Consider the following 12,555-nt stretch of genomic DNA (forward strand, 5'->3'; position numbering starts at 1 on the left):
TGGGCAATGATAGAGACACTTGGAGGGGCGGGATTGGGAGGAACGGCCCCCCCTGATCTGAACCGGAGTGGTGGTTTGTTACTGGACTTCTGTGCTAGTCATGGATTGGCCATAACAAACACCATGTTCGAACATAAGGATGCTCATAAGTGTACGTGGTACCAGAGCACCCTAGGCAGAAGGTCCATGATCGACTTTGTTATCGGACCTGAGGCCGCATGTTTTGGACACTGAAGAGAGGGGCGGAGTTGTCAACTGATCACCATCTGGTGGTGAGTTGGGTCGAGTGGCAGGGGAAGACTCTGGACAGACCTGGTAAGCCCAAATGTGTAGTGCGGGTGAACTGGGAACGTCTGGAGGAGTCCCAAGTCCAGGAGGCCTTCAACTCACACCTCCGGCGGAGCTTCTCAGGCATCCCTGTGGAGGCTGGAGACATTGAACCAGAGTGGGCGGTGTTCAAAGCCTCCATTGCTGAAGCTGCGGCGGGGAGCTGTGGTCTCAAGGTCTTAGGTTCCTCAAGGAGCTAGTTGAGGTGGTTCGGGCACCTAGTGAGGATGCCACCTGGGCACCTCCCTAGGGAGGTGTTCCAGGCACGTCCAGCTGGGAAGAGACCGAGGGGTAGACCTGGGACCAGGTGGAGGGGTTATATCTCTTCGCTGGCCTGGGAGCGTCTTGGAATCCCCCAGTCAGAGCTGGTTGATGTGGCCAGGGAAAGAGAAGTTTGGGGCTCTCTGCTGGAGCTGTTACCTCCGAGACCCTGACGGATACGCGGGAGAAGATGGATGTTTTTAAGTTCAGGGGAAAAAAAATCAAGTTTGTTTTAATTTCAGAATCTTAAAAAGTGACTCAAACATATTACCCATATTTGTTGTTAAAGCGTAGAAATAATTTTCAGAATTGACATTCCCAGATATCTTCCTTGGATTTTGGGGAAAATACTGCAACTTCCTTTTTTCAGTTACTTTAATAACTCGCCTCCTGGACGTCTCAGAGTATTTGAGTAATTGTTTTGATATTTTTTAAATCAGTTTCACTTCCCGACTCTTAAAAAATAAAAACTATGGAACACAGGAACTGGATTTCAACACAACTTTTTGGACATGCGACCTACATCCAACACCCCGTTTCCCAGATGCAGGAAACGGTGTTTAGAGGAAAGACTTGAGATGAAATGAAAACTCAGAACACAGAATCTGGAAATGAACTCAACCTTTATTTTGAAAAACCTTGGCGTCACACACTCTTAATTGAAGGAAAAGGAAACGTGGCTCCTCGGCGATGCTTACCTGACAGGAAGTTCCCCGACGTTAAATCAACGGTAAATCACAATCACGGTTACACCAGAGGTACCAAAAAATACTTTAATTTATAAATTAAATTATGTACATCTCTGAGCCACAAACAGAAACAACGGGAGGATCAGAAATACCAAAACGTATTCAAGTTCACGTAAAAGCACTTTTCCTTAAAATCAGAAAAGCAGCGTCACTCGGCCTCGCACCGTCACTCGGCCTCGCACCGTCACTCGGCCTCGCCCGACCCGCCTCCATTAAAACCTCCTTCTCCTCCTCCTCCTCCTCCTCGCTCTTCACCACAGGAAGTGAACACGCCTCGGGCTCGGCCACCTCCTGTTTCACTGAGGCGAACGCACAGGAAGTCCCGCCCCCTTGCTCCTCCTCTTCTCCTTCCTCGGTCTTGATGAAGGCGGTCAGCGGGTGCTCCGTCAGCAGCTTGCTGGGCGACGGCGTCGCGTCGACGTACGAGGACGTCTGAGGAGAGAGGAGGTCCCGACCAATCAGCATTCATCATGATGTCATGTCAGGCATTTATTTATCTCTCTGGTACTTACATTTTTATAATCTTCAAAACAGGCGGGGTGGAAGTTCTGTGGAGAGTACAAAGAGTCGGGTTCAAATAATGTCTTTATTATAAATGACTAAAATCTCGTTAAAGTTTAGTTTAAGATTTTTAGGATTTAAAAAAATAAGTAATAATGTTTTTATTTAAAGGAATACTTCTACATTTTTACAGATCAAATTATTCAGTGAAAGTCCAAATTTGACAAATACTTTCAGAAGATTTCAGTAATATTTAGCAGTTTAAAAACATTACTTAGATTCATAGATTTAACAATATTTTTCAGTGAGCTCATTTGGAAAAACTACCTACATCTTACCAACATTTTCCAAAATTCTGTAAGCCCACCTCTAGTTATTAAAATGTTTCAGGATTGTTTTTGCCATATTCTGAATATTGGAGAGGGGTCGTCACCTTGTCGTCGACCCTGACGGCATCCTTCAGGAACCAGTCCTCCTCCTCCTCCACCCAGTATGTCTCAAACGGCTCCTGGCAGATCTCACACAGCTGGGGGGGAGGGGGTGTTAGTGAGGAATAACAATAACAATAATAACAACAAGAACAACAACAACAACAACGTCTGACCTCCCCCACGGCGTCCTTTGTGGCCTTGACGCTCTGGAACTCCTTCTCCTTGGCGGCGGCCTGGTTCTTCTGCACCTCCTCCTCGTTAACCTTCTCGAAGAAGGTGCTCTTCGCTCGCTCCTCCAGATCTGCGATCTCCTCGAACTCCACCCAGTCCTGGTGAGGAACACACATTGATATAGGGTCCATATTTAAAAACACTTTTCAGATATCCAACCTTTATCTTACCGGAAGTCACATCTTTTTGTTCAAAAGATCCCAATAAAGAAAAGTTCAGAAATATTTGATGTAGTTTCTGAAAATGTAACAACATTTTCCCAGTATTTTAAAATATTTGAAACATTTTTATTAATATTTGTTCAACATTTTAGCTCACACTAGTCTGTAGAAAAAGCATCAGTGTGTGTGTGTGTGTGTGTGTGTGTGTGCGCTTACCCTCAGTCCGTAGTACCAGCGGCGGTGTGTGATCCTCTTGCCGGCCACCTTGCCTGCATGGTTCTGTCTGAAGTGCCAGTCCAGGTGGTCTGCGTACAGGTCCGTCTGCTTGGCGGTGAACCTCATGCTGCACAGACAGCACTGGTTCCCAGAGTACAGCCGCTGCACCACACACTCGTACCGCCTGCGGAGAGAGGAGACTTCAGATCCCGCTCCATCAGGGGAGCATTATTCCAGTTCAGGACAGGAGGACACTCACAGTTTCATGTGGTCCACTTTGAAGCTGGTGAGGTCCGGGAGGTTTTCGTCCTCTTCTTCCTCCGCCTCGTCTTCCTCCTCCTCCACCGCCACAGGGGGCGCTGCAGGGAGGACTGCCGCAGGCTCTGGAGGAACATCATGTTAACAGGGTCATTAAAGCGGCTTACATTTTCCCCAATAGTTTTCAGAAAATGTTACAAATATTTTCCATCTCAGCCGCTCGGGGTATTTCCTCCTCAGGACGGATATATAAATATGTAATCCATAACTCTGGAGGGCCCCTCACCTTTGCTGGTGGGGGGGGCTTCGGGCTGCGAGGGTTTGATGATGCCGTTGGAGATGAGTTTAGTGAGCAGATCGTTCACATCCACCTGACCAAAGTGGTTCTCTGGGGGGGGGGGCCGGGGCTGCAGAGACAAAACAAACAGAGACCATGAATCAGACAGGATGCTGGGTAATGAGTGTTAGAGGGTTTACATCGGGGGGGGGGGACTCACTCTGAACGTAAGGCACGGAGCTCTGAGGCAGGAAGGGCTGACCGAGGGCCCCCAGCATCTGAAACACGGACAGGTTAGTAATACTGCTACTGCTAACAATGCTAATGCTACCAAATGTTCTGAATGTTGGGGGGGGGGGGTTATTAAATGTGACTGACCGGCTGCTGCATGGCAGGGGCCGCAGGGTTGTAGAAGGCCCCGGGGCCCGGCTGGCTGTAGGCCGGCTGCAGGTTGAAGTTCCCACCCTGCTGCAGGTTGGGCTGTGGGAAGGCCATAGGGCCCCCGGGGAATTGGGGAGGGTTCATGGACTGGGGGGCCATGTTAAAGTTCTGCTGGGGGGCCAGGGGTCCGTCGTAGAGGGGCGGGGCCATCGACCTCATGGGGGGCTGCATGTTGAGCTGGTGGCCGAACCTCATGGGGCCCTGCTGGCCGGAGGGGCACTCGTAGTGTGGAGGCCCCCCCTGGTGGGGGCCGAGGTCAAATCTGGGGGCCGGTTGCCCGGGGGACTCGAAGCGCATGGGACCGTCAAACCTCATGGGACCCATCTGGTTCGGGGGGCCGTTGAAGCGCATGGGCCGCTGCTGGAAGCCCATTGGTCCGGAGCCGGGGTCGAACCGCCGCATCGGCCCCTCGAAGTGCCCTGGGCCCTCGAACCTCAGGGGGGGCTGCTGGCCGGGTGGTCCGTCGAACCTCCCCGGGCCCTGAGGGTGGGGGGGCCCGTCGAAGCCTCTCATGGCGCCCTGAGGGTGGGGGGGGCCCGTCAAAACGCTCCGGCAGGTGGTGTGGCCCCCCACCTTCAAACCGGCCCGGCTGGTGCGGCCCGTCGAAGGATGGGGGGTCGTCGTAGCGGCCCCCACCTTCGTACCAGTCGGGAGGCCTGTTAGGGCCTGGGGGCCCATCGAAGCGTGGTGGGGGGGGTCCCTCCATCTTGGGGGGGTGTGTGTCCTGGGGAGTCGCTGTTACGGACGGTGGTCAGCGGGCCCCCGCGGAGCGGGGCCTTCAGGATAGATTTAGGAGGAGGGGGCAGGTGAGATGGGGGGGCCTCTAGGGGCCCGTCATCAGAGTGCTCGCTGGTGGGGCTCTCGAAGCGGGGGGCCGGGCTCTCAGAGTCTTTCGGGGGGGACAGGCGCTCCCGCTCAAACCGGGGCACCTCAGCAGGGCTCACGGAAGAGAGGGGGGGGCCCTCAGGCCGGCGGGGGTCGTACCTCCTGGGGGCCTCGTACCCACTCTTCTCCTCACTGCTGCGCTGCCGCTCCGTCAGGGGAGACGTCCACTCCCTCTCACCTGGGGGGAGAGTGTGAGTGAGTGACAGTGGGTGTGAGTATGACAGAGTACGTGAGTGTGTGTGTGTGTGTGTGTGTGTGTGTGTGTGTGTGTGTGTGTGTGTGACAGTGAGTGAGTGAGACTCACTGGGCTCCCGGGGGTCAGCCCTCCTCCTGAAGCGGAGTCCCGGCAGGCTCTTCAGGGTGGGGAACTCCTTCCCGTGGTTGTACTCCTCGATCATGGGGCCGAGGGGGGGGCGGGGCTCCTCCTCCTTGCCCCTCCTCTCTGCTGAGAGAACAGCTGTTTATAGTCTCAGTCCTTCCTCTACTTCCATGTTTATCCTTAAACTTAAACCATCCTCCCACTCACCTGGTCTCTCTCGGGGCCCCCGGTTGTATTTAATTAGCGGGACCCCCGTCGCCTCCCCCTCCTCCGGACTCTCCTCGCCATCCCACTCCTCCCCCGCTGCCCGCCGGTTGACCTGAGTCTTCCTCAGCTTCAGCTTGTGTTCGTAGTACGACAGCTCGGCCGCGTCCATGCCTTGGGGGGGCCGCGGGGTCCCAGAGCTGAGGGGCCTCGGCGTCCCGGAGCTGAGGGGTCGCAGGGAGCCGCTGAGAGGGTCCCAGCCGTCGGAGCGCTGCTTCTCCTCCTGGTACTGGAAGAAGTGCTTGATTTGGTGGGCCATGTTCAGGAAATCCTCCTGAGAGATCTCTCCGCTCTCCAGGCGCTTACTGGCCTGCAGGGGAGAGGGATTCGTGGGGGGGGGGGGGGGCAGGTTAATATATACATTTTTAAAGAACAATTGAATTGATCCTTTCCTTATCTACTTTCTCTCAACATCAGATTTAATTGAGCTTGAGATTCAATGAGCTTTTATTTTGTAGGGGTGTGGGACTCACCCTCCGCAGCAGGTCCTTCTTGGAAGCTGAGTTCAGGACCTCGGGGATCTGCATGTTGGCGTCCACACTGAGGCGGTGCTTGGGGGTGCGTGGTGTGGCAGCGCGGGTGGGGGTACTGTAGGGCTTGTGTCGGGGGGGAGCGGGCTTCAGGTGGGGGTCCTCCGGCTTCGGGCTGAGCGCAAACAGAGGGGGCGTTAGAGAGGAATACAGAGGTTTGTATGTCAGACATCAGAGGGTTAAATAAAATTTGGACTCACTGCTTGTTCTCCTCCCAGCCGCTCCTCCAGCGATGGGGGGGCAGGCCCTCCTTGCCCTCCTTGCCCTCTTTGGCCCCCTCGTGGCCCCGGGGGGAGTGGGGGGGGTCCTCCGCCGGCCTCTTGGACCTCCTGCTCTCTGATTGGCTCTTCTTCTTGCCGTGCTCGGGCTCCCGTCGGGGGGGTTTCCCCGGTTTGTGGGAGGGGGACGGGGACAGGGAGCTGCTCCGGGTACGACGGCGCTCCTTCCTCTTGGTGGGGGAGGCGGGGGGGGAGCGGGAGCGCTTCCTGGCGTGGGTCCGGGCGTTCCCCCCCGCCTTGAACTCCAGCTTTTCGTCTTCGTGTTTGGATCCGTTCAGAGTCTTCCCTTTGTTGCCCCCCCCCCTCGGAGGCTCCTCCTTCTTCTTCTTCTCCTTCAGCTCCTCCTCTTTGGCCCCCCCTCTCTTTTTCAGGCGGGGGTCCTTCTTGGTCTCGGGCTCCGCTGGCTTCCCTTTCCCCGGGACGCTCTTGGTGCTCGGGGAGGAGGTGGGGGGTTTGGGCGCCTCCTTCCTGGGGGTCCGGGGCTTGTCGGGTCGGGGGGTTTCTCCAGGGTCACAGCAGGGTTTCCTGTGAGGGGACGGCCTTCTTTCTTCCCGGCCGGCTGCTCTTTGGTCGGGGGTCCGGCTGGTCGGTTCAGACGGGGGTCTCTGGTGGGGGGCTTTGGGTCGGGCTGAGGGGGGGGCAGCCAGGGCCGGACCCCCGGGGCCACCGGAGGGCTGGGCTTCACCGGGGCTGCAGGGGGCATCACAAACCCCCCTGCCTGAAGACACAACAGAGAGTTACACAACAGTGACAGTGCGTTCAAACTGGAGGCAGAGGTGGGTTTTTGTTGTTGGTATTTACATGGGGATAAGCCCCGCCCCCTTGCCAGCGCATCCAGGTCTCTAACTTTGATTTAAATAAGCTTTTATTTTGTAGTTCTCTAACTTTGATTTAAATAAGCTTTTATTTTGTAGGTCTCTAACTTTGATTTAAATAAGCTTTTATTTTGTAGGTCTCTAACTTTGATTTAAATAAGCTTTTATTTTGTAGTTCTCTAACTTTGATTTAAATAAGCTTTTATTTTGTAGTTCTCTAACTTTGATTTAAATAAGCTTTTATTTTGTAGTTCTCTAACTTTGATTTAAATAAGCTTTTATTTTGTAGTTCTCTAACTTTGATTTAAATAAGCTTTTATTTTGTAGGTCTCTAACTTTGATTTAAATAAGCTTTTATTTTGTAGTTCTCTAACTTTGATTTAAATAAGCTTTTATTTTGTAGTTCTCTAACTTTGATTTAAATAAGCTTTTATTTTGTAGGTCTCTAACTTTGATTTAAATAAGCTTTTATTTTGTAGTTCTCTAACTTTGATTTAAATAAGCTTTTATTTTGTAGGTCTCTAACTTTGATTTAAATAAGCTTTTATTTTGTAGGTCTCTAACTTTGATTTAAATAAGCTTTTATTTTGTAGTTCTCTAACTTTGATTTAAATAAGCTTTTATTTTGTAGTTCTCTAACTTTGATTTAAATAAGCTTTTATTTTGTAGGTCTCTAACTTTGATTTAAATAAGCTTTTATTTTGTAGTTCTCTCTACATTAGATGAGTAGATTAAGTTTCCCAAAATTATTTAATCTGCAATAATCCAAAATCATGGAGACCCCCTTGGACCAGAGAAATGCTGCCTTCAGGGGCCAACACAGGAATAGGACATGATACAGTATCTGTGAGGGAGGGGTCCTACCAGCTGGGCTTTGGTCTGCTCCAGCTCCAGCTCAATCTTCTTCTGCTGCAGCTCCAGCAGCTGCTTCTGTTTGGCCAGGAGCTGCTGCCGGATCAGAGACTCCTGCGTCAGGCCGGAGGGGGTTGCGGGGGCCACAGGAGGGGCAGGGGCCTCTGGAAGAGGAGCAGGGGCCTGAGGAGCAGGAGGTTTAGAGGGAGTCGGCTGTGGAGAGGGAGCCTCATCAGACTGGAGGGAGGGGGGGGGGGGGGGGGGGGTTAGTTACCTTCAGATATCACACCTGAGATTCAGCCCTGCATGTTTGGGGACGTCATGATGTAATTTCCTGAATTTGTGTGTGTGTGTGAGTGACAGATACACACCTGCTTGAGGAACTTGGGGTTGACGTGTATGGAGGCGTTGCTGACGGAGGGTGGCAGCGCCTTGATGGGCCAGGCTGGGTCCACGCTGTTCACCCTGACGTCCAGAGCGTAGAGCTTCTTCAGAGGGAACACGTCGTCCCAGGTGGAGCGCAGCTTGAAGAGGCTCTTCCTGGTGTTCTCATCCACCTGCAGACACAGCACACAGTGGGCCAAGGCCAACACACACTCTGCAGCAACACACACCAATACACTGATTTAGGCTGATTAAAAGAGACAACAGGCATTAACAAACCCTCCCTTTTTTATTAGCGAGGTGTTAAAGGGACAGGTCACCCCAACATTTGAACACAACCTCTTATTTAATAAAGCTTTTCATTCATCGAGATTACCTGGTGGAAGTTGCAGGGAAATTAGACTGAACATGCATTTTAAAAAGGTTTGGTCTCAGTAGAAATGTGGTTTTTTTACACTGACAGATCCTGTGTGAATGCACGTCTCCTTCTGCGCAGTGAAAGAGAAAATAGTCCCTAAATGGTACTGGTTTATCTTAAGTGCATCATGATCATTAGATTCTTGGGGGGGAATATTATTTGATAAAACGCTCTGCAACTCACACCAGATATCAGATTTTGAATCAGGTTAAATGTTTTTTGAAATGTTGGGGTGCACCCCTTCTTTAACAAACAGGGTCAGATTGCAGGATAGGAAACATGAAGCATCAATACACAGATTGAATGTAAATGTGTGATTTAAAACCAGCAGCAAAGAGAACTGTACCTTTTCAAAGACACATATAAATGAAGTGATTAGGTTTTTAGCAAACACTGCAAGGTACTCTCCTCCAACATTCTTCACTATGGAATCCACTAAGTACAAAACGGGAAGCTTCTCGGCGGACGGGGCCTGGAGCAATAGAGAACTCGACAAGTTTAGAGAACAACAAGGGGTTAAAAAACATTTCACAACAAATCACAACTGCACAGGATCTACAGGGGCCGCCGCCCCCCTCACCACCCGCTGCATGGGGAAAAATATAAAAATGTGGAAAACACAAAAATAAAGTCTGAGAGGAAAACCGTCAGGAGTCCAGAGAGCGTCTGCGTCTGGATCAAAATGCAGGAAGTCCTTTTTGATAAAATCCAAAAACGATTAGAAAATTCTTCAGTCAGTTCAGGTCCACGGTGCATTGTGGGTTAAAAAAAAAAAGTCCAGTGTTCAGGAACCTTTTACCTCCAAAGAGGGCTCGTCCAGAACCTCTCTTTGTACGCTACCCAGGCGGTCTTACTCTCACACCCAGTGAGTTTTATCCTCACTTCCTTTAAAGTTTTAACCCCTCAAAGTTGGTTTTTCCCAGGGTTGTTTCAAAAAAATCTGCGGTAACCCTTCAGGGAGAAGTGAGCGTTTAGTGAAATTTAAACTCTGCTGTCATAACGAGCAGCTGCTAACACTGTTTGTACAAGTGTCACACACTCGAGGAGCAATAAATTACACTGGGAAATAAAAAATGACAAAAAGCACATTTCACATTTTTTATTATAAACATTTTAACCATTCAATGACATTTCAGTAAATCAAGATTCACTAGAGATGAAAAGCATTAGAGATGCTGTCGGGCGGGGAACTGCCGACTCGACCGTGAATGGGCTTTAGATAAGTGCGTGTGGAAAGCTTTTATTAACAGTGAACATCAGCAGATTAATAAAGAGGAGATAATGTGACGCAAGCTTTAAATAAATCTGAGTCATCAGGGCTGCACAAGTCAAAATCCACCGTAACAAACACACCCTTCTTTATATAATGTTTCACAGAACAACACGGGCCTGAAGCTGCAGACACCAGCCGTCTATTTGAGCGACAAAACTAGATTTTAGGAATGGATTTCTTTTTTTGGTAAGTCTTTACTTCCTTGTTTTAAAGGCTGAATTTCTATAAAGCGATATCATTTTCTTTTTAGAGACATTTAATAACATTTTACTTATTGAATCCATATTTTGGGCACATTGCATCACGTTCTGTGACGTTGGAGTAACTAGTTAACACCAACACAACTTTCAATAACTAATAAACCTCTGTTAAGTGAACTAAATATAAAACACTAGGTTTAGAAACCAGGTCTCAAATAGCTCTGCATTTTGTACATTGGTGAGGATATATACTAGTATTTTCCTTAGGCATTTGTTGTACTTTTTTCTAGCACCTCAATGTAATACTTATAAGATATTTATATCATTTAATAGAAACTACGTCTAAAGGAGCAGTTTTACATTGGCTTTTCACTTAATTATAATTACACATCAATATCCAAGAGCCAACTAAACATTTAGATCATTTTATATTAGTTTTCTTCGCGGTTCATGTCTTTTCTACTGTAGTAATGTTTACATTCACTTATTGTGTTTTATTATGTTTAAACTTTTTCTATCGTTCTATTATAGAAAAGTTTAAATATCCAGAATATTTTATATTGTGTATTAATTGTGATATGCAATTTCTATTGTACGTAGTTTTACATTTGCTGTTATTTTTTATACTTTGTTAAAAAATATCTTAATTCCTCTAAACATTCGTATTGTTACAAAAATAGTTTCCCAATTTGAGATGAATAAAGTATCTATTTTTTAAAATGTAAACGTTTTCATAAATGTCCCAAAACTACTATTTATTATTACAAATGACAGAAACTAGGCCTGAATTCGCCATTTTACGGTGGATTTTAACTTCAAATGCAACTTAAACTTAATTAAACATTAGTACCGCGAGTTACGACAAAATGTAGCCGTTAAAAACACTATGTTTCGAAATGTAAGAGCCAAATAATGAACTTATAAACGGATTATTTCTCACTTTAATACACAAAATAGCAGCTAGCTGTGTTGCTAACAACAATGCTAACGGAATGTGGCAGTGAAAGCTAGCTCGTGCTACCCGCCATGTTGCTAACACAAGGCCTAAAGTTACACACAGACATCTGGAGGTGTTATTCTAGGTATATTTTTTATAAAAACCTTGCTGATTTGCGCTTCAATAATAGCCACGATTTCCTTGGCGAAGTGCAGGTTCTCCTCGGCCAGGATGGTAAGCATGTTGATGTGCGGCTTGCTGTTGAACGTCAGGTCCTCCAGAGAGGAGAGGTACTCCCTGCAGGCGTCTTTATCCGCCATTAAAACCACTGGAAGCTTACTGCAACCCGCTGGGAACCATCAGCACACAGTCCATCAACTCATTAGACACGATCAGTTGGCGGGAAACAGAAAAATATCGCTGCTTTTCGAGGTATTCTGTTTCAACCGTCGTCGTGCTCTTCGCCTCCAACAACGAGCTGAGGCCGCATACGTCACAGGATGGGTTTTTATATGAGCCGTGACGTCAGTTGAGTCCCATTGGCTCCTGTCAGGTCGCTTGGACCGGGGTCTTGGTTTTAATTGGCTTAATAAAAGGACTGTCACACAGATGAGCCAATCAGACTCAGAATACCTTTTATTCGTAACATTTATATTGTTTCAGCAAGTGAAGAAGCATACAACAGGTAGAAATTACACAATTTACAAAATACACATCCAGTACGAGGAACGGTTGTGATCAGACCACGGAAACCTTACACCAGCGGCCTTATTAAGGGTAACATAACCATTAATCAGCAGTTAGTCCATCGACTCGTTAGATATATCGCTACTTTTTCGTGGTTTTATTTTATGAGCCGCCGTGTTCTTCGCCTCGAACAACGACATGAGGACGCATACGTCACTAGAGGGGCTTTTATTCGAGCCTCATCTTTCCTTGAATCTCATTGGCTCATGCCAGGTCGCCTTGGACCGGGATTTTGGTTTTAATTGGCTCGATGAATTAACAATCACTGTTGTTAAGTAAAGGTAGAGAAAACGGAAAAATGTTTCCCTTTTGCTGCGTTGGGAAACATGTGTCTACTGGAGTTCAGGGGGTCAAAAAAAAAAACCGTTCATGTTTTTGGGATTAATATTGCAATTACAGACGTATTAAGTCAGGAAAAGCTATGTGATTTGTAGCCCATTCTTAAATAGGGTATTAAATATTGTTGATCATGAATAATAAAGTTACAGGCTACTAAAAAGTCCGAATTTTTGGGAAAAGGTGATCATTTTGAAAACAATTCAGAAATTTTAAAAAAGTTAGAAATTTGAAAACAAATTCATACATTTTAAGAAAAAAATCAGAAATTTGAAAATGTCAGATCTTTAAAAAAAAAGTGATCATTTTAAAGAAATAGTCGCAAATTTAAATTTGGACAAAAGCTCTGCATTTTGAAAAGAAAACAGAAGAAAAACAATTGGGACAAAAAGTGTGAATTTCTAAAAGATGATTGGGGCTGCATGGCGGAGTTAGAATAAAGGGACATTTTCAACAGCCCCAAT

General features: G+C 47.8%; 1 protein-coding gene across 1 annotated transcript; it reads right to left on the minus strand.

Annotated features, from left to right (window-relative positions):
- Window positions 1-1,192: 1,192 nt before the first annotated feature.
- Window positions 1,193-12,376, minus strand: pcf11 (PCF11 cleavage and polyadenylation factor subunit). Its single transcript, XM_063894749.1, is given in 20 exon segments — window positions 1,193-1,769; window positions 1,850-1,885; window positions 2,272-2,364; window positions 2,443-2,598; window positions 2,878-3,061; window positions 3,137-3,260; window positions 3,422-3,542; window positions 3,613-3,690; window positions 3,791-4,370; window positions 4,372-4,553; window positions 4,555-4,916; window positions 5,043-5,183; window positions 5,265-5,631; window positions 5,795-5,966; window positions 6,052-6,622; window positions 6,625-6,847; window positions 7,809-8,033; window positions 8,168-8,353; window positions 8,945-9,070; window positions 11,173-12,376. Coding segments are annotated over 20 exon segments (4,407 nt in total). The 5' UTR covers window positions 11,329-12,376; the 3' UTR covers window positions 1,193-1,445.
- Between the last annotated feature and the right edge of the window lie 179 nt (window positions 12,377-12,555).

The sequence above is a fragment of the Eleginops maclovinus genome, chromosome 11, assembly GCF_036324505.1.
Source record: "Eleginops maclovinus isolate JMC-PN-2008 ecotype Puerto Natales chromosome 11, JC_Emac_rtc_rv5, whole genome shotgun sequence".
Taxonomy (NCBI): domain Eukaryota; kingdom Metazoa; phylum Chordata; class Actinopteri; order Perciformes; family Eleginopidae; genus Eleginops; species Eleginops maclovinus.